The 21432-nt window shown below is 39.3% G+C and overlaps 1 protein-coding gene across 1 annotated transcript; it reads left to right on the top strand.

Moving 5' to 3' along the window:
• Nucleotides 1-1085: 1085 nt before the first annotated feature.
• ppp1r21 (protein phosphatase 1, regulatory subunit 21) lies at nucleotides 1086-20587 on the top strand. The gene is made up of 22 exons (XM_047351813.1): nucleotides 1086-1675; nucleotides 4778-4846; nucleotides 6065-6211; nucleotides 6372-6473; nucleotides 6579-6743; nucleotides 6828-6886; nucleotides 7179-7273; nucleotides 8360-8412; nucleotides 8590-8739; nucleotides 8854-8955; nucleotides 9032-9120; nucleotides 9206-9342; nucleotides 11193-11285; nucleotides 13407-13534; nucleotides 14141-14290; nucleotides 14581-14673; nucleotides 15209-15463; nucleotides 15833-15868; nucleotides 15985-16101; nucleotides 17196-17294; nucleotides 17403-17531; nucleotides 19274-20587. The coding sequence occupies exons 1-22, from the start codon at nucleotides 1616-1618 to the stop codon at nucleotides 19301-19303; spliced, it is 2358 nt and encodes a 785-aa protein (XP_047207769.1). The 5' UTR covers nucleotides 1086-1615; the 3' UTR covers nucleotides 19304-20587.
• The last annotated feature ends 845 nt before the right edge of the window (nucleotides 20588-21432 follow it).

Genomic DNA, 21432 nt, shown 5'->3' with positions numbered 1-21432 from the left:
AAATGTTGTAAAATAAAACTGTACTTTTTTCCTCTACATTATGTTACCCATGAAATCCTGACACATTTTACAACGTTAACACCACAAACTTCAGTGTATTTTATTGGTATTTTATCTGACAGACTAACACAAAGCAGCACATAATTGTGAAGAGGAAAAATAAGTTACATGGTTTTTAAAAAGTTTTATTTTACAGATAAAAGTCTTAAAAGTGTGGCAGGCATCCATCCTCTGGTAACTCTCAAATAAAGGCATGTGCAACCAACTGTCTTCAGAGGTCAGTCAATTACACCTGCGTGTTGTTTACCCTCAGTCTAAATACAACTGTTCTGCGAGGACCTCAGAGGCAATGTAGATGAAGGTGCTCTAGTGAGATTATTGGAATAAATGCAAAAGGCTTTGTGTGACTACAAACCAATTTTGTTCATCAGCCATTAACAAACCATCCCTAAAGTTAAACATAGACAGCATCGTGCTTTGTGGATGCTTTTCTTCAACAGGGACAGAGAAGCTGGTCAGAGTTGATGGGACAATGGATGAAGCTAAAAACAGGACTATAAGAAAACCTGTCAGAGGTTTTAAAATACTTGATACTTGGGTTGAGGTTTATCTTTCAGCAAGATGACACTTGATATACATCGTGATTTATTGAATCTAATTTGCATAATTAGATGTTCATAGATTATCTCCATCTAATTTGTTAAAATTTTCTTGAGTTTTCAAGATTTCAGTCTCCAGATGTCCGAAGCTAGTCGAGACATACCCCTTAATGACCTGCAGCCGTAACTACAAAGAAGGGTGGATCTACCAAGTATTTGGTCAGGGGGCCTCAATACATAGTAATTACACTTTTCAGATTTTTATGCTTTTAAATTTTTTTAGCCAGTTATTTTCTTTCCATTCACTTCTATTTGTTTTAGTCTAGTACATAATATCGCAAATAAATACATTGCAGTTTGTGGTGACAACCTGGAAAAAGTTTCAGGGACAGGAATACCTGAGATGCTCTTTATTTATTCTGGTTTCACTCCGAGCGCTAGATGGCGCTCTGCTGACACAAGCTCACCAGTTCCATGCACTTTGACTTTTCTGTTGTCTCTGATCGGTTCTCACTTGAAGAGGATTTGTGAGTTAGCAGGATAATGGGAGTCTTGCTCCTAACGGATGGATATTTAGATTTGCTTCATTGTCTGAGCAACACTCGCTTTTAAAATTTACGCACGGACTCTGCTGGTTAACACGGGCCCCCTTCAATTAAAACTGCGTGCGTAATGTGTTGCTCGCTGGCTGGATTTGTTCTGCCACATAGCTAGTTAGCTGCTAGCTAAAAGCGCTAATTTTAAAACATTTAAAATAGATTAACTTTCGGGTTTGAGAATAAACGTGTAGCACATATCGGATTATGAATTCGCTGTGACCCCCTCTATCTGTCATCATGTCGGTTCTCCCGAGTCACGGAACAAGCAGCTTGGCAGTTACGGATCTGAGCTAGCCTGGTAGCATTGGACTGTTCTGACAGCGTGAAGCGCCGGGCTGTAGCGGCCAGCTGATCGGATCTCTGGGACATCTTCTTCCACTATCAACTGTTTGGGACCGGATAACCTTTCCAGCTACTATGGCTAATGTTACAGACCTGCAGACAAAATACAGCAAGCTGGCGCAGGAGTACTCAAAGGTGAAAGGCTATATCCATTTTTGAAACAAGCTACATTCGCAAGTTTAGCCATGTGATTTAAGCTCCATGCTTTCAGTTTCTAACAAGAAATGTAATTAAAATAATATATGTCTGGCTTAGAGAAAAAAACTATTAGTTTAACAGTATATGTTTTTAATCAGCTACACATACCATACCACGTTATTTGATTACTTCGTGATGGTACTAAAACATGAATGAAAGAAGTTGGTTTTACCAACACCTTCGCTATTTCGTGGTTTTGCATACTTAGTCTTTTCATATCTGAGTTTTTCGAGCACGAAAAGGAGCAGCACCTGGTGGTGTACGAAATTGAATTCCCCTAAAATAAGCTGGCCTAAGAGTGCTTGAGGCCCCTAGGAACATTTTATTTGGGCGCACACTTCCGGTTACACCCAGCGGTCACCACGCCCATCAATAACATCTCTTTCACTCTTGATATTTTTGCAGTGTGCTTCAATAGTTACTTTGTGCATATCATGTTATCATGTATACGAAATTAACTGGAAACATAGCTTTCAAAATTAGAAATTTTTTCTTAGTATGCGCACAAATGGTGCATTTATAAACTAGGTCCAGTTTAAGTTGTAGTGCCACTGGGATCTCAAACCAGGGGGACCATAAGCAGTTGCAGAGTTACTTATACCTTGGGCTTGACCCAGTCTTCTGTAAGGAAATGTGGTTATTTTCTTTTGATAAATTGTCATATTCTGTCAGTGGTCAGAACCACAATCAAGTAAAATAGGGATATAAATATAAAGTCTTCAATTCAATTTGGTCTCTCGATGCAATTGATAAAATTTTCTCGAGGAGAAGACAGGGTGAAGGAGAGCCCAACTTGTCCGGGCTGGACGTTTTTCTCTGGATACACAATGGACTCCTGGCAGAAGTGGAGGATTGTGTGTTTGTCGATAATGTCAGTCGAGGATGTGGAAGATGTGTATATAATTGGATGTTTGATATCAGGATTTCTGCTTTTTGGAGTCAGCGGTTACCTGGCATATCGAGAAGTTCTGAGAATTATCAGCAGCTGTTCTGGCAATTGTGAGGCTGCCTGGCATGCGTGATGTGATCTTCAGGGCGATCAACACTCAGACTGAGATGTTACATGAGCTGAATCGCAGACTGGATGTGATCCTTACACGGGATCGCAGGCAGGTTGCGGTTCCTGGACTCAGGGGTGAAATGGGATAAATCTTGGAGAAAGTTGTTCGCTCGGATCTGGCGAAAGACCAGGAATTTGGCTGTTTGGATTCGCCTTTGAGAAGCACCAGCGAGACTCTCAAGGCTGATGGAAAATTAAGAGTCAGCCTAACCCAAATAATTATTGTTTTTCTGAATCTGGCTCCCCTGCACGGCCTTGATGGCTGGCTATCTTCAACTTCTCCTGGAAGTTATGTAAACATGATGCTCTGCTCCCTCTGCCCCCTCCCTTCCCTGAGGACATCTGTGGACCTGCTCAGAACTTTGTGGCCGGTTGATGAACATTCCAACGTACCATCAAGGACAATGGCCTCTGTGACAGTGCTTCATGGACTTACTTGCACACACTCACTTGCACACACACACATGCTCAAGATAAACATATGCACCCCTCACACCACCTTCATCGTTCCCGGCATGATGTTGTTTTGTAAACTTGTTGCTTCTTTGTTCTGAGGTGTTTTGCAATCTCAAACTGTATCCTGCTAAGGATAAAGTGTGAAATATGATTTTTTTCCCCTCTACTTTCCTAATGTGGTCTCTTTTCTCATCTAGCAAGAGCAGCGCCTGTGAGTGGGCAGCAAAGCCTCGGTGACCCGTCCCCCCCTTGTCTTGTGTCATGATGTATGTTTGGATGGGTTGTACTGGAATTCTAATTTCCCCTCAGGGATCAATAAAGTATCTTTGAATTGAATTGAAATAATACAATTACATGTTTTTTGTTACATTTGAGCATTTTTTATGATGATAAATTTCATCAAAATAACTAAGTACCATAAGAAATAATCTGATACACAAAGATGAAGTACATGGGCACACAATGGAAGCAGGAATGGACAAAACAGCAACGCTCTGGTATGAAATGGGTGCAGCTGATCCCAGTTTATTCAGGGCCTTGATGGCAAACAAGAAAAGATCCTCTCCAGATAGCTGGATCTAGATAAGTAGTCTGCTCCAAAAGTCTTAAGTCAAGTGTTTCAGCAATTTGTAATAATTTTGCACACTTTCTGTTCTTCAAATTCAGCATCTCACATGTCCGTAGGACCATGTGGTTGTGAGGGGAGAATCTTTTAAACCAAGTTTTTAGGTCTTTAGGTTTGATTTTGTGGATATTATCCAGGATTGATCGTAACAAATGCCTTTATGTCATTTTAATTTGTGCAGTTACAGAACACACTCGAGTAGATGGAAGATGACCATGTTGTCTGTTTAAAGGAATCTCCTCAGCTAAAACATTTAGGTGTATGTTGTTTAAACTTCTGCATGTTCCTAACTAAGGGTTTACTTGCCCCAGTTCCTAAGGTGTGCCGTATAAAACATTTAAAAGGCTGTTGCTGCTGTGCCTGAATGAGCTTCAGCTTTGCATGCCTTGTTTGATATTTTAACTTCACAAAATGCATGATGTGTTAAAGAGCTGTAAACGCTCCTGATGGTTTATTTGTGACCTGGTGACAGTAAAACCTGCCTCAGTGCGTTGCGCGTAGCTTTATTTGAGCTCTTTGTTTCGTTGTCAGCTGACATCACGGGGAGGTTGAGCTGTTTCCTCTTTAGGTCTCATCTTTGTTAATCAAGCACCATATGTTGCGCAGGAAGTGCTGACTGTGTAACTGTCAAACATGGATGTTTCCGGTCCAGATTTTAAAACCGCTGTAATTTCAAGGTAGAGATCCTCGAGCTTGGAAAATTTTGGGACTTTTGATCCTGAATAATGGGGATGAGAAATTTCAAAAAATTGGTAGTATTGTTAAAGGAGATGTATTACACATCCCTAGTCACCTTTTTCTGGGTTTGGGAATCAAGTTCGCTTTGGAAATCATGTGCACTAAAGAGTTTATCTCTGTCTCCCTTTTTGTTAATGTTTTACTTTGTGTTTGTTCTCAGCTCCGTGCCCAGAACCAAGTGCTGAAGAAGGCAGTCGTAGATGAACAGGCCAACTCTGCTTCTTTAAAGGTAAATTACTGTTGTGATGTAATCTGCATGCAAAGTGTTAATCATATTATAGATCTAGGAGATGGGCAGAAAAAATACGTTTGTTTTTAAAGATTTCATACATCAGTGCAGTACCAAGTTGACTGAATAAATCTAAGGCTAGTTGGAAATAGTCATGGCCCTCTACAACCTGCTGCTGCATACTGCCTGTCAGCTGCATGAAAGAAGGTTACTACACTTTTGTCTCTATTCCTAACCCACTTTTTTGAACAGTGCGAATAATTGTTTTTGTGTTTGAAACAAAGCAACCATATCATCTCATACATTTTTGTTTTACTGTTTGCTCGTAACTACACTGAAACCTTAGCATTTCTAATCAAGGTGATCCCACTTTGAGAATCTCATACTGGCCCTTGGATCATTGGTAGTCAACTGGAAACAATGAGTTTTCCTGTTTGAAAGTAGGCTCCTGAACGCCCCCAGGTCATAATTTTACCTGATGGTTTTGTATGATTTAAGATTCATTGCATTGCATCTCTCTTATTTCTTTCACCTTTTTAGAGCAGGTTTGTTGAAAAGTATTTTTCCTTCATAATTTAGTGAAAGCAGGGTTTCACTATGTCTTCAGAAGTCATAAATATGTCAAGATTTAAAATACTACATCTTAGATCTAATTCTGCGACATTGGTCAAGATGTTTGCTGGTGACATTTATCCGTTCAGTGTGCTGTATTTCTTCCAAGGTCTTTACGCTGTGGCAAAACTGCAATGCCCACAACGCAGGGCAGCAAACTGAGCTGTTCATGGAGAATTTGTGGCTTTCAGCATTCTGCCTACTCTGTGAACCCGTGAAAGGATTATGCCTCTGAAACTTTCTTTGAGATTTAGGGAGTTAAGATCAAAAGATTCTTGCTGCCTTATAACCTCCATCACTATAGAAGACTGTAAATATAACAAAGTTTGGTCTAAAAAATGGAATTTGAGTCTTTGGCTTTAAAGGTTACGTCACCATTACGAAGCTTAATGTCTAGGTGTAAAGGCAAAGCAGTCCTATTCCAGAGCCAAGAAACAAAAGGTAATCTGGAACAGTTATTTATTTTCCTAAAAGTAATTTTTTGGCGTTTATGTAGGTCTTAAAATGTTTTAACCTGAAAATGCTGGAAAAGTGGGCAGAAGCTTAATTGTTGTCTAATCTTTTGCCTATTTTTATTGCTTTAAATTTGTTATAATCATATCTTAGGACCAGCTGAAGCAGAGGGACCAGAGCCTGAGAAAGCAGGAGCAGGAGATGGACAGCCTCAGCTTTCGGAACCAGCAGCTCGCCAAGAGGGTGGAGCTGCTGCAAGAGGAGTTAGCTGCTTCTGAAGTCAGGAGCAAAAAGGGGAAGGTGAGTTTTCACGAGGGGAAATGAGTGTTTGACGAAGTGAAAAGGCTCTATAACTGTGTACTAAACAAAACAATTGATCTTATAAGGACATAAAACAGTTCAAAAATGTTCACTTTATATTCATCTTCAACAAGTTTAAAAGTCGCCGTATGCCTTCCAGGGTAAAGGGGACTCTCCCTCACAACAAGGCCTACAGACACAAAGTGTTTTCAATGAAGATCTGCAAAAAAAGATTGAAGAAAATGAGCGCCTTCATATACAAGTAGGCATCTATCAGGGCAGTGTTTTTGTTTGTTTTCACAAACACTGAAAGTATTGCCACTATGTGTGATGACCTCTGATTTTCCACCTTCCTTATTGTTATTAGTTCTACGAAGCAGACGAGCAGCACAGGAAGAAGGAGGCTGAGCTGAGGGCTCGGCTGGAGAAGCTGGAGGGAGACGCAGAGGAGCACCAAGCTGTTGTTGACGGACTCAAAACAAAGTATGTGGAAACGATCGAGCGTCTGCAGAGTGACAAAGCCGTTTTAGAGGTGAGGAAAAGCCCATATTTCTTTACAGATAATCATTGTAGAGTTTATTTTTAAAAAAAAAGCATTTTTTATATTTTCTAACAGGTGAAAACACAAACTCTGGAGAGGGAGGCAAAAGACTGTCGAATGCGAACAGAAGAGTGGTATGTTTACTTTATATTCCCTGGTTGGAAATAATTAGATTTACTAGTATGGGGACAGATTTGACAAGGATGTTCTTACTTTTGCATGCATAATTTAATGGTTTCTTTACAAATTACCTGCATTTGATTGGGCACTTTGTAATTTATTACAGTCTAAAAAAATCTGTTTGTGATAACAGATCAGAAGTATTTAGTGGGAACTGCACCACATTAGAATATTTATAATCCTGCAGACAATGATTCTTAAAAATGTAGACTGTTATCTAATCATCCTTTTGGTGCCTGTCTGCAGCCAGCAGCAGTTGAGACGGTGCCAGTCGGAGCTGAACAGGCAGGTGAAGCAGAGCAGCAGCGTCATTCAGGAGAAAGTGCCCTTTAATGACACCAGTGAGTGACTCAAGCTTTGAGGGCACAAGTTTAAATTTATTGTGAACTTTCTCATTGTTATTCATACAAGCAGAAGTGTTTGCCTTCTTAACAAGATGCAGCTTAGTCACACAGTTTCTGCAGCCGTCAACATGGTCTTGGCATAATTCTGGCTACAAATTTGACTTCCGTTCTTTGCAGGATTTGTAGAACTCATTTAATACGGTTGGTTTTTGGCACAGATCCTTCCAAACATTTTCAATATGGTTAAGGTCAGGCCCTGGGGAGACCATCCAAAATCAATTTTGATGTGTGTTTAGGAACATTGTTTGGTTGGAACATCCAACTCTTTTAATATTTCAAACCAATACAACCTAATATGTCATATTGAGATTAAAGAAATTTGGTTAGAATCATCAGAAACAAGGAAGGAACCAGAAGCTCCAGGCTCTGGAACACCAGTGTTACTTTCCACAACGAAGCATGGGTTGACAGGTTGCATCCAAGAAAGAATCACTGCTCAAATATCAGCACCATCAAGCAGGACTGAAAGTTTTCGTTGCCCACATAGACGAGCCGAACACCTTTTAGTGTAAAGTTTTATGGTCAGAGGAGATAAAGGTTGTGCTGTTTGGCCACAAAGCTAAGAAGTAAGTTTGGAGAAGTCAACACGAGACCCTGACCATAACCCTGTGAAAATGTGTGGACTGTGCTTAAAAGCCTGGTCCATGGCAGGAAAGTTCAATGAGCTTTTCTATCTCTGAGAAGAGTGATCAAATATTCTGTCAGATCAAAACCAAGTAGGTGTTGATGGCCACAAAAAGTGTTTGCTTTCTCTGAAACTCGCTAAGAGATATTAATAAATAAAATGAGAGTGTAAATTTGAGTTATCTTATTTGTATATTTTTGTGTTATTATATATACGATGTGGTATTACTTGTTACCCCCCCCCCCCCCTCCAAAAAGAAGAACAATTGAAGTGGATCATTAAAAGCCCCAAATGAGTGTAATCATATTTGTGTTTCAAGCCTCACAAAACTGTTTTTTTGTTTGTTAAGTTGCCTAAGTTCAGATCTGATAAAACAGCTTTCATCTCCTGCTCTGCAGAATTAAGTGACTACAACAGCCTGAATGTGCCATCACACAATCGACGGCACCAGGTGAGTGAGAAGCACTTTAGAACGATTCAGTTCTTTCAAAAGTGCACAGTTGCACTGTTACATTGAAATTTCCGATTTTTATGGGAACCTGTGCTCTTGTATTTGAATAAAAATAAACTATCTAACTTATTTTAATGGAGATGTTATTAAAACAGTTTTTCATTGGGTTGGATGCAGCTAAAGGCTCGGGACGTAACAAATCAAGCCCTGAGCTTCATCCAGGACCTGGTGGCTGCTCTGCTGAACTTCCACACCTACACAGAGCAGCGGGTTCACATCTATCCCCTGGACTCCTCCATTGAGCCCATTTCTCCTCTAAACCAGAAGGTGGGGCAGTCGCACCCAAGAAATCCAGAGAAGTCACTATTCTGGTTGTTTTGTAAGGAGGAGCACTATAAATTATTGTGCAAATTAAGATGTAGAATTCCTGTTTTACCACAGTTTTCTCAGTATCTCCATGAGAATGCTGCCTATGTGCGCCCCCTGGAGGACAGCTTTCTGCAATTATACCAAAGCATCACAGAAGGCACAGTTACTGTACTGGTGAGATTTGACTGGATGTTTTGAATGATTTCTTTAATTGAGTAAAAATAAAATAAAATTACATGTTGAACTTAAGGAGACTGTGGTCATGCTGAGGAATTTCGCTGAGAATTTCTCCTCCTACACTCACTTTCTGCAAAAGATTCTTCCCTACCAGCTGAAAAGGTCAGCGCTGTGTTTGAAAGAAAGCAAGTTGGAAAGTGGTGGAGGCTGTACTGATAGCCATCGTCTTTTCTGTTTTATTTTTCAGCTTGGAAGAAGAGTGCGAGGCACCTCTTTGCACTGCTGCCCTAACGGCGAAAAACCGGGAGTTACAAGGTGACATGAAGAAAGTAACGACTGTGTTTGAGAAACTGCAGAACTACATTACCCTTTTGGCCTTACCCAGTAAGTCAACTTACAACAACTGAGGTGATTTTTGTCTCATTATTCAGGATCATTAATCTGTTGAAAGATGAATGCAGAGTTACTTTTTTATGAATATGTGCTGCTGTTTTATTACAAATTTGTTTTTTATTGCAAAAAGTAGACAAATGTTCACAGTAATCAGAAATAAAAATATGTCCATAGGGTCATGTTAAAGGATTAATTAGTACACCCCATTAAACATACAGTGCTTTCAAAAGAAATCTTCACAGATTGCTTTCTGATCAGATTTTTATCTCTGGAAAAGAAACAAATTTAATTAGAAGTAAACACCAAGAATCAACCTTGTTTTTCCACATTGAACAGAACATATCAAGAAAAAAGGTGTTTTCCAACTAGGGAAAAGGTTAGGACACCCTACTCCTTAATAGTTAGGGTTACCCCCTTTGGTTATATTAATTTCATAGAGATGACTCTTGTAGCATCTACTAGTTTCTGGCAGTGTTCTGAGGGCATTTTGCTCCACTCCTCATTTTCTAGCTCCCACATGTTTGACGAGTTTCTTATATGTTCAGCCCATTTCAAGTCACCCCATGACTCAACCAGTCCTTGGTGAATTTACTGTTTTGGGTTAGTGTCTTGTTGCATGGTCCAGTTCTGTTTCAGCTGTAATTATATTACAGATGTTCTCATATTTTCCTCAAGCACATTCTGGTACTTGTTAGTATTCATAGTGGATTCTATAATGGTGAGCTGGTCTGGTCCTGCTGCAGCAAAGCATCTCTAAACCATGATACTTCCAGCTCTGTGCTTCATAGCTACTGTGAGGTCATTTTGCTAGAATGTTGTACTTGGTTTATGCCAAACATGTCCTCTGTTTGCCTGTTCTCCTCTGTCCAAAGAACATTAATCCAGGAGTCTTAGTCTTTGTCTACGTTCTCTCTGACACACTTCAGTCTGGCCTTTATGTTTTTCTTTGAGAGCAATGGTTTCCTCCTAGGTCATCTCCAGCTTGTGCAGTACCTTACTGATTGTAGAGGCATCCACTTTCATATCAACAGTAGTGAGAGTCTGCTGCAGGTCCCATGAAGACATTTTAGGGTTCTTCTTTTTGGAGACTTCTTTTACAATCTTGAGGTCTGCTTTCAAGGTGAACTTACTTAGATGGCTAGACCTAGGCATGTTGGCACTTGTTATTAATGTCTTTCACTTGCAGAGTATTTTATTTTCCAGGTACAATGGCTGATCCCACATTCGTTAAGAGACTTTTTAAAATCCCTTACCAGACTCATAAGCTTCTACAAACTTCTTTCTAAAGGACTTAAACATTTTTTTCCCATTTCACTGTGGTGTTTACTCTGACTTCAAGGGTCAGCATGCCACACTAAAGGGTTGAGGGGTTAAAAAGGGTAGACCTGTATTAAAATGCTGTGTAGCAATGTTCTCATCATGTTCACATGGTGTGTTACACCTGTGTTGGATTTTAGCCTTATTAACTGGGAATAAATGTGGCGGTGACCTAATCAGAAACTGCCTGCTTTTAATTACATTTTACTGAAATTTAAAAAACTCCTTAACTCATTTTTTGTTTGTTTGTTTATATTTCTTGAATTTCCCTGCAGTGTTGAAATGCATAAACACATGTTCAAAATATGTTAGAATAACATATAGGCTGTTTTAGAAAGTCCTTATTTCTTCATGAGGTATGACAGTTCGTTGTTATACGTTCATTTTGCATTTCTAACTCACAAACATACACATACATAATAATAAACAAGACACACATGGGGATCACTGCTTCTGATCAGGCAGGGCTGGTTGCAAGTGTTGATAATATGTGCTTGTTTTACAATGTGTGCCGTGTGTCTCAGGTGTTCGGCAGGATGCCATGCCACAGAGCAGCACCTCAGCTGTCTTCACCCAGCTGGCAGCTAGCCTGCACTGTCTTCATGATGCCATTAAAGGTGAGTAGCACTGTTAGCCATTTTTGACCCGGAGCCCTACTACACATATTTACATTTTCTTTTGTGCATCTACTCAGCATCCAACCATTCATAAAAGTCACATTTAGTTTTTTCTGTTTAAGAAGAAACCACCAGCCTGCCTTTGATGTCTCTTTGTCCGTTTCAGTTCAGATAGCCGTTGTGGTCGAATATACATGCTAATTTTCTTGCGTTTTACAGTAGGTTTTGTGAAATTTGCATAACAGTCAAGAGATAACCGTTTTGTTATATTTACCAGCTTCACAAAGTTGAAGAGCTGATGAAAGCAAGCAACCTTTGGCCCAGCTAAAAGGTTGCATGTGTGTATTATTTTAATAAACACATTACAACAAACACAACCCCAGCTTTCCTTTTAAACCAGTTGACCGTATCTGAGGAGTAATCCTCCACCCAATATATATAAGTTCTAGAAGAGCATCAAAATGCATAATCCGTTTTAATTTATAAAAATTTGAATGTTAAATCATTCCTTCTTTCCTTTCCTACCTTTGAGCCATCTCAACTCAGCTCGTCTGCTTTGACCATTTTTGTCAAATTCATTTTAATTAGACCCACAGTCACTAACAATGCACCAACCTAAACCTAATTTATCTAAAGGTTTAGTAAAAAAAATATCCATAAGCAAGTGCTGAAAGCACTGGCAGAAATCTTTCAATCCAGTTCTTGTCAAAGCCAAAGCACAGAGGCAGTGCTTCTCAGGTTTACCAATGATATTCCCCTCAGATCGGATCGTGATAAAATTTCTATTTTATGATAGAAATTTTATAGGCTTTTGATGCTTTTGGTTGTGCCATGACTGCTTACAAAAGTAGATCTATGTTATACCTCTTTGGTTTTTAATCTCCTACTTTTATAAAAGTTGTATGACTTCTCAGTGGCACCCATCACCTGTGGTGTGCCTCTGGGGTCAATACTTGGACCTGTCATTTTCTTATTATATAAATCTTTTGTGTTACCTCATACAAAAAAAAAAACATCACTGTGGCTTTTTATGTAACAACAAATGAGACAGAATGGTCCCTTGCAGTCTTCATAATGCGATTAAATGGGAGCAGAACTCTTTGACCTGTGGTGTTCTGCAGAGCCCGATACTTGGACCTATCCTGTTGTCTTTGTATATGCTTTGCTTGGACCATTTGGTCCTCATACAAGTGTGGTTCATAAATGCTACTCCGATGATACACAGGTCACATATTTGCAAAGCCTGATCGTCATAATGTACTACCCTACACTAATCCTTAGAAGAGACTGACACCCGGATGGCTCTCCAGGTCTCAATTAAATCACATTGACACAGATATGCTTATTTCTCCTCCCCATCTTCAATTACACTGTCCAATTCTGTGGAAACCTAGAAATGAATATACAAATCCAAGCATCATCTTTAATAAAGACAAGATTGATGTACAAAATAAGCCTCTTGTTCAGTCTAGGAATATTCACCTAAGAAATCAAAATGCCCACTGACTCTAGAAAATAGTAATTTATGCTTTTGTTCCTTCACACCTGGCCTACTCAGCTCGCTCTCTCTCTCAGTTCCTGCTTAAGCCATGAGCCAGTTTCGTGCTTGCAGATGATACCTAAACTCAGCTGCAAGACTGCCTTTAAAGATGCCATTCTGTTCTCACATCACCCCACTTCTCATGTACTTTCACTGGTTTCAACAGAAAATCTTCCTCTTGGTCTTTAAAAAATAGTAAAAAGTAACTTTGCTCCCACTTACATTATTGACCTGGTAACTCTATACTTTAGACCTCTACGTTCTTCTCATTTTATTGATCCACACTGAAAACTCGTGATTTTGCTATCTGTGCTGGCTTAAAAGCTGTGTAACAGTCTTCCTCTGAATGTTTGGGTGGTTTACCCTATTGGCTGCTTTAAACCCGAAGACTTATTTTTCAATGGTTTTTCTGTCTGATTCATCTATGTACGATACTGCTCTGCTTTGTGTTGCGCTCTTGATTGTCCCACTACTGTATTTAATCTTTACTGTATTTTATAAATTGAAACTGCTATAAAATTATACCTTTTTTGTGCATATTCATGGTATAAATCCTTCACCTGCTGCTATCTTGTCTCCAGAGATGTCTAAACATTACAACCAGAAGGCAGGCATTGAACAGGAGCTCCCCACAGTCACACAGAAGCTCCGTACCACCACAGAGTGCCTCCTCGGATCTTTGGGCTCACTGACCAGCATCACTGGCAAGGTATGGCCACCAGGGGGCAGGCAGCAGTCAGGTTTCTGTTGTCTAACCTCCCCCGCAGAGCAATGTAGCAGATTTGTTCACTGTAATACTTTTTTTTTACCCCACTGCAATAAGATTGCAGTTTATAAAGTGACACTAATGTCTTAACAAATAACACGAGGACTCAGCTGGGCAGTGGTTAGATTTTTGGAAGATAACGCCCAATTCACAGTGTGCACAGCTGCTCTCTGGTCAGAATAATGGGATAAATGATTTCTCTCTGTGAATCAACTGGGTAGCAGCATCTGCTAACATGGAAGCATGGGATTTGCTTCTGCAACCGGAAGACAACCAAAAGCTTGATTACTCTGTGATTTATTTTCCAAAATAATGGAGGAATCATCACTGGGTTTATTCACACTGGTTAATATTATACTTAACAAAATGAGTTTTGGATTTATGGAACATTGAAATAAAAAGATTTTCGTTGAGTTCACAGTGAAGTTTTGTATTTATACTTTAAAAATGGGTGGAAAAAAAAAAGAACGAAGATCTCTGATGTGTGGCGACCTTGAAGCTATTCTGTTCACATGATGTGATTTATCCGGTCTCAATCATGTTTCACAGATCGCCACTTTCTTCAGCAACAACTTGGACTTCTTCACGTCTCCAGGCTACACTCCCAAAGGATGCACAGTGAGCCTCAACCCCCTGCAAGCAGAGAGCATGCTGGCCAACAAAAAGAAAGCAGCTGTGTACATCCATGCCATCAAAAGTGTTAGTAATCAAATCTACTCTGTTTCTCTGGTATATTTTAAAATGTATTGGTTCATAAATCATTTTTATCTTTTAAGGTTTTTTTTATTTACTTATGATTTATTTTATTTCCAATATTGTTGGTATTTATAGAATTTTTCTCTTTATTTTACATTATTTTTGTTTCATTGTAATTCATTTTATTTTATTTTAATGTTTATAGGATTTTTCACAGAATTTCAAAAACAGAATTTTTTTATTGACATTTCTTGTTCCCCTAATGCATTTGCTTTTGTGTTTTATTTTTTCAGGCCAGGCCTCGGTCAGTTCCATACAGGGAAGCCTTGTCAAACCGTCGTATTCTCACCAGCTCCACCGAGAGCAGAGAGGGTCTCACTCAGCAGGTAGAGATGAAACTGTATTTCTCATGGTCATTTTAGGATTTCCATAGGTTCTTGTTGAAAGGCTTTACACATTAGTAAGATTTACAATCCCTAATTTTATTGAGCTGTGTTTCTAAGTAAACTATTTGCTCTAGATTCAGGCATCAAGGGTATTTACCAGCAGCCATGTTTAGCTGTGAAGTGGAAATGGTGAAAACATCGTTTGCTAGTTAAATAGGACGCATTGAAATGGTAATAATTCAAACAGAAATTCTTAATCTTTTGCAGTATGTAATGCGATATTGAGGAGCTGCAGACAGTTGCTCTCTGGTGACTGGGTGTGAAGGACTAAGAGCTTTGCTAGTCTGTTTTCTGTATCCTTTCCTATTTTGTTTAGAAAGCTTTTTCATTTTCTCTTTATCGGAAATTGTTTTGTTATGTTTCCTTATTTCTTCATAAATATTGGTGACCTTTCACTTCTCCAAACCTCCATTCAGCCCGTTTTCCCACAAGCTCGCTGTCCTCTCCTCACTTCCCCCTTGTCATCCTCGCGCAGGTGCAGCAGAGCCAGGAGAAGATCGCTCGGCTGGAGCAGGAGAAGGAGCACTGGCTCCTGGAGGCCCAGCTGGGGAAGGTGCGGTTGGAAAAGGAGAACCAACGTATAGCCGACCTGGAAGCACTGCTTGCAGCGGCTCTGGGGGGAAGTCAGAATTCCCAGACAGCCGCAGACGGCCGACTCACACACAGCCACGAGGAAGCAGAGACGCTGCAGAAAGCCACAGGGAAAGAGATGACTCTGTGCACCAGCCTGGTACAGTCACTGTTCAAGCTGCTGTTTGTTTTTGGTTGCAGGCGAAGTTTTATGCCCATAGCAGAATGTCTGATTAGCTTCAACAAAGGGAGTATTATCATACTTTTCTTTTAGCTTCCACTCTAAGCAAGTTTTATCCTTAAAAAAAAAACAACTCACGCTTCCAATGTGCTGATGAGGCAGAAAAAAGTGGGTTTTTTATGTGAGTCAGAACAAAGTTCACAGTGAAGTCACGAAACAGAGCAGTTTGTTTTTCCAAGTCTACTTTGTAATTAGCTATTACTGTCAACCCTCGCATGTCGCTGTGCGATGTAGACTTTTTAACATCTCACCAGTGATGAAACTCCTATTTCTCTGTCTTGACACCAGGTTGGCATGTTGTGCACAACACCTACAAATGAGCACGTAAGTCGTAGCATAATTAACCATGAGCTCCAGATAAAAAGAAATAAAAAATTGTTAACTTATAATGCTATCTTGGGAAAAGTCTCATCCGGCTGGATTTTGTGTCTGTGTTGCAGGTGGGAGACGAAGAGTCTCGCGAAGAGCTGATAAAGACCCACTATATGTCGAGAGTGGGAGAGCTCACCACCCAGCTCCAGATATCAGACAGCAAAGCTGTGCACTTTCACTCAGAGGTGAAGTTCTTAGTGGAAATAATTGACCTTCTCGTCCCACACTGCCTCTATTTCATTCTTTCTGACATAAGTAAGATTTAACAAACAGTACTTTGCAAAAGTATTTTCATTAACTTTTCCATATGTGTTACTTTGTCACTACAAACTTTGATGTGTTATTAAGGATACATGGTTTCCAGAATGTTTTGCAACATAAAAATCTAAAGTGTGCCGTGCATTTGTATTCCACTACATAAATTCCAAAGCAAACATTTCCACTAAGAATTCACTGAAATGTTAAATAGAGTCCACTTGTAATCTAATCTCAGTGTAAATCCAGCTGTAATGTGAAGGCCTCAGATGTTTGTTAGAGAACACTAGTGAACAATCAGTGTCCTGATGCCTTTATAGAAGTGCTGCAAGAAAGAAAGTGAAACACGTGAGAAATTGGAAGTTTCTGGCCTACATACAATACGCAGTGTGTGGCATCATTCTGAACACACAATCCTAGTGGTGAAAATAGGTGGAGGTAGCATCATGCTGTGGGGCTACTCTTCCTTCAAAGGGACAGGAAAGCATGTCGGAGTTGATGGGAATATGGCTGGCGCTAAATACAGGGTAATCCTGGAACAGAACCTATTGGAGGCCACCAGAGACTTTAAAATCAGGAGATTCACCTTCCAACAGGACGATCCCAAACATACAGTCAACATCCAAGCTTATTCATTTATTAGAACGTCCCAGTCAGAATCCAGAATGAGCTATTTTGAAAAGAACAAACATTTCAGTCTCTAAATGTACACAACTGCAAGATACACCTAAAGACCTGCAGCTGTAAGTCCATCGTGGTTCTACTCAGGAGAGCTAAATATAAATGAACTGGTTTTTTTTTTGTTTTTTCACAAGTGTGTGGCCTTGTTTCTTTCTTGTTTACCCTGTGTCTAATAATCAATTGCATCTATTTTTCTTAAAAATAATCAAATCTGTTATTAAGCTTTCTGCTATGAGCATGTTTTAATAAGTTTGGATGACTTAAAAGAAACATTTTTTATGGATGTGTTTATGTGTGCTAGCCAGAGTACAGCAGATGTTGACTTTGTTGTTCCTGCCTTCAGTGTCGAGCTTTGGCAAAGAGATCAACCATCGCAGAGAAAGCACGGGAGACTCTGAGCGAAGAAGTCAAACTGGCTAATGAGAACATCACACGGTTGCAGGTAAAACTCAAAGTAGTATCTCCTCTATAGTAGAGTCCAGATTGCAGACATTGAACTCTTTCCAAATCAGAATACATGCAAATGCTAATTGGAGTGTGCCTCATGCAGGACGAGCTGACTACAACTAAGAGGAGCTACGAGGACCAACTCAGCATGATGAGTGACCATTTATGTAGTATGAATGAGACCTTGAGCAAGCAGAGAGAGGAAATTGACACACTCAAACTGGGTGGCAAGGTACTACGCTGAGAAGGATTTTGGTTACAGACTATTTAATGGCTGTATTAGTATCAGGTGGCAGTTAAAATGTGACTTTGTGATGGTTCTGTCAGAAGGTGAACTAAGGTCATCTGTGGTTTGTGTGGCTCCTGGTTGCATTTTATGTAGAAAGCACCCGCTGGAGTCGTCTGAAAAAGTAATTAAGCTATATCCAACAGTAAAAGAGAGGCCTGTTTCTGAGCGTGCATGTTCTTGCTTGTATGCACACTCATCGCTACACGTCAGGAAGTCGCAGGCTGAAACATGTTGTTATTTGAAGGTGGCCATTTTCTCTAGAAGTTCACAAGCTAGCCTCTGCATGTTTTCGAACTCTGAAGAATCACCAAAAGTGAGCTTTAGCAACCTACTGCACTTAAATGCAACATAAAGCTTTGATTTTTATGCCGATCTGGGATGTTGTAGTGAACTAACACCTTAGAAATGGTTTTCTCCAGCTCACTTCAAAATTCCCTTCCTGGACCATTTAGATTCAGTCACAACAACCTCTTATCCCGAGCAACTAGTTTCCCTAAATGTTCTCAATGTACAGTTTATCCAATGTGAATGATCTTATTTTGCAAATTTAGAATTTCAGAAAGCTTTTAAAATGATCCATGATTAGTTTGCTTTAAACACTGGTAAATGTAGTAAGCTCTGTATAATAAACCTGTCTTTTTATTCAATCAAATGCCTGAGTTTAAAGCAACCCCAGTCTTGACATAATATTTTATTTATAGCGATAGTTGGTTGACATGCTTTGTCTCTATTTTGTCTAAAAAAACGTGGTGAGAACGCAGGGGCTCCTCCAGTTGGCTTATCATCCCTTTGTGACTACTCCTCTCCCAAAGGTGCATGGTGTAGAGAGCTGTACTCTGTTTGGACCCAGCAAAAATCATTGCTTAACAGGATCAGAGCCAGTGCTGATCACCTGTTGATATCCAGATGCAATAAATGGCGGTTCTGGTGTTGAAAGCTGTCGCATCAAAGGTGGTTCTGAAACCTTGGTTTTGTTCTCCTGTTTTTACTTCTTTCTCCTCCCAGGTTAAAACACTTTTAAAACTCAAAATTAGCCATAAACCCTGTTTGGCTCCAGAGGTACTGCAACATTTGCAAAAAATGTTAGATCTTCAATCAGTTTAAATACTTTAACATCTTAATTCCCTGGCCATAAACACCCTCTCCTTGAGTGGCGGTTTTAGATACTGATATTGTGGCCCATTGATCCATTTGTTTCTGGCACAACTTCACCTACTTCCAAGGTGTCTGGTGAGGTGAGGTGAAAACTCCATTGACTCTGGAGGTAGTAAGAAACCAACTTACCAACGGGGGCCCGGCTTGTGGCTGAAAAGTATTTTGGCTAAGTCAGATTTTATTTATTTTGTTATTTTTTTCAAGTTATGAGTTGTTTCCCGAGCAAGTTTGCATAGATTATTTGCATGTCCCATCCGTAAAAAGTAGACATACCAGTGTTAAGTTGGCGGCTGTTCATCGTGGCTGCCTGAAGCTATATGATTTGCAGTTTCTGATTTGGCGTTTGAGTTGAATGATGTTTCACTTTTTTTTTTTTCTTTTTTTTTTTAAAGGAATCTGCATTTCAATTGATCATCTCTAGCTTAGTCTGGTAAAACCTGAAGGGCACTGAGATGTTTTACAGCACAGCTTGGGATAAATAATCTTTCATTCTGCTTATGATTTCTGAACTTATTTTTTCTGTTTTGTAGGCCAGTGTGAAAAAGAACAAGAGCCGTTAGAGCTGCCCTAAAATCTTAAACATGTTAGGAGGGTTTCAACGCTGCAGAGCCTCTTCGTACCTACAATGTCTCCGACCTTCAGGATCACTGAGCGAGCCTCAAATTCCTGGCAGTTCAGAGGCTCAAACATGACTGATAAAAGCTTTGTTTTTCTGTTTTCTTGTCACATCACCTTTTAATGATTATGATTATCCAGAAATGGTTTGTCAGACCTTTTTGGTCAAAGCACAGTGAAAGAGGAAAAAAAGGAGTCTAGAAGAACAGCGGAAGCAGTGGAAGTTTTAATGCTTGCTGAAGTCAAGACTTGAAGACCAAACCCTGTTAATGTGTGTAATTTTCTGGCTGTGTGTATGCGTGTGTGAGAGAGAGAAAAAAATTAAACTGTGCACCCTTTGCTGCTTCTCTGTAAGTAGGCGAACAGAGTAAATGTTGGTGTGGTCGTATGTTTGTTTTGGCTCATAAAGTGACGATGACCCCACGCTTTACAACATGAGAGTATTGTTTTACAATAAAATGGCTAAATCTTACTGGATTTGGAATTATTTGTGCAGGTGGTAACTGTAAATCTATCCCTTCTAATACACAGATAATATAGCTGGCTTTTTATTAACAAATTTAACAAAGATGCAATTTAATTTATTGCATTTTCCTGGAAATGGAAAAGAAAAGATCGTGGACTTTCAGCGCTGATTAGCTCCGTTTACCTTTATGGAAAGTATGGACAGGTTGAAGCTTGTGAAGTTGTCTTGGTCTGCATCTAAGAAGTTGATCTGTAACAATGTTTTTTTTATTATCACCAAAGGAATTGTGGATGCATACTTAAAGTTCCTCAAATTAAGATGTAAGAATAAAAGGAGTTGAAATCATGTAATTAAGTGGTCATGTTTCTTAAAATTATGGATCCAAAAATATGTATTTCTTAAGAAGTTACAAATCTTTATTTTACTCAGATTTTAATTTTATACAGATTCTACAGATGTTTTTTTGTTTGTTTTTTTTTTTGTTCAGTAGCTGTCTATGGGACTGGAACATGTCTGAAACAGATTGACCCAGGCTGTAAACACTGATTAGGTTATTTGTGAGTCATGACAGAGCCTTTCTGTCATGTAGTGATATGAGATAAACCAAACAAAAAAAAATAGTGCTCCAGAGTTTATTTAAGACTGAAATTTGATCATAGAAAACATTGAACCCATGGAAAAAAAAAAAAAATCTGTATTTCACAATGTAACCTGTTAAAAAGCACATATGTGATTCAAAATAAAGACCTTGCTCAAGACTGAAGTGTGTCAGATTTACCTGGTTATTAAGGGTTGTTTAACTCGCCTGACACCAATGTACATGATTCATTTCTGGTAGATGGAGGAGACCGGGTTTGTGGATGGTCTGTAATTTAAAACGCAAAAAGAGCCTGTAGCAAACCCTAACTACTGGGAGCTGAGGCAGCACTGTTAGTGGGACGTGTAAGAGCATGAAGAACGCTGTTTTTAATGTCGTCACCTGTTTTTTGAAAGGTAAAAAGTCATTTGGACCTCTAACGAATTTGCCTTTCTGTGCACTTGGTTTACAACTGAGGTTAAAGTGGAAAATGTACCTATAACCACTAATGGTGTGACAAAAGTAATCAAATGCAATGTACATTTCTGTTTTTAATTATGCTACCAAGAAGTGAGAATATCTACCTGTTCTATAATAAACCAGAAAAACTCATAAACCAAACTCAGACCCATCCAGCAACACATGGCAGCAGTGTCAAATCTTATGCATAAAGGATACGAAAAAGGTTTTTACTCTTTGTTATTTACAGTGTTGATATAAATCTTACGAAACCTAACTATATGTGAATATCATATGACCATGTCCTCCAAAAACTATAGTAGTAGAAAATAATTGGCATGTGAAAGAAAAATGATACATGGTGTTACAATTTTCTGAAAAATCAGAATCTAAAAAATGTGTTATGCATTGGTATTCAGCATCCCCGAATTATTGTCAATAGTAATTTTCAAATCTTACCAGATTCTGAACTGGATGCAGGTTTGAACTTTGACTGGGCCGTTCTAACCCATGAAAATGTTTTGATCTAAATCATTCCATTTTAGCTCTGGGTGGATGTTTAGGGTTTTTGG

The sequence above is a fragment of the Girardinichthys multiradiatus genome, chromosome 22 (assembly GCF_021462225.1).
Source record: "Girardinichthys multiradiatus isolate DD_20200921_A chromosome 22, DD_fGirMul_XY1, whole genome shotgun sequence".
Lineage (NCBI taxonomy): Eukaryota > Metazoa > Chordata > Actinopteri > Cyprinodontiformes > Goodeidae > Girardinichthys > Girardinichthys multiradiatus.
Note: the sequence above shows the minus strand (reverse complement) of the source record. Positions and strands in the feature narration are given on the sequence as shown.

Bases quoted from the DNA above. Each gene is read 5' to 3' on its own strand.
- ppp1r21 (XM_047351813.1), top strand. From the start codon at position 1,616: ATGGCTAATGTTACAGACCTGCAGACAAAATACAGCAAGCTGGCGCAG. The intron at 7,274-8,359 runs GTGAGTGACTCA...CCTGCTCTGCAG, and splicing joins AGTGCCCTTTAATGACACCA to AATTAAGTGACTACAACAGC. The intron at 8,740-8,853 runs GTGGGGCAGTCG...GTTTTACCACAG, and splicing joins TTTCTCCTCTAAACCAGAAG to TTTTCTCAGTATCTCCATGA.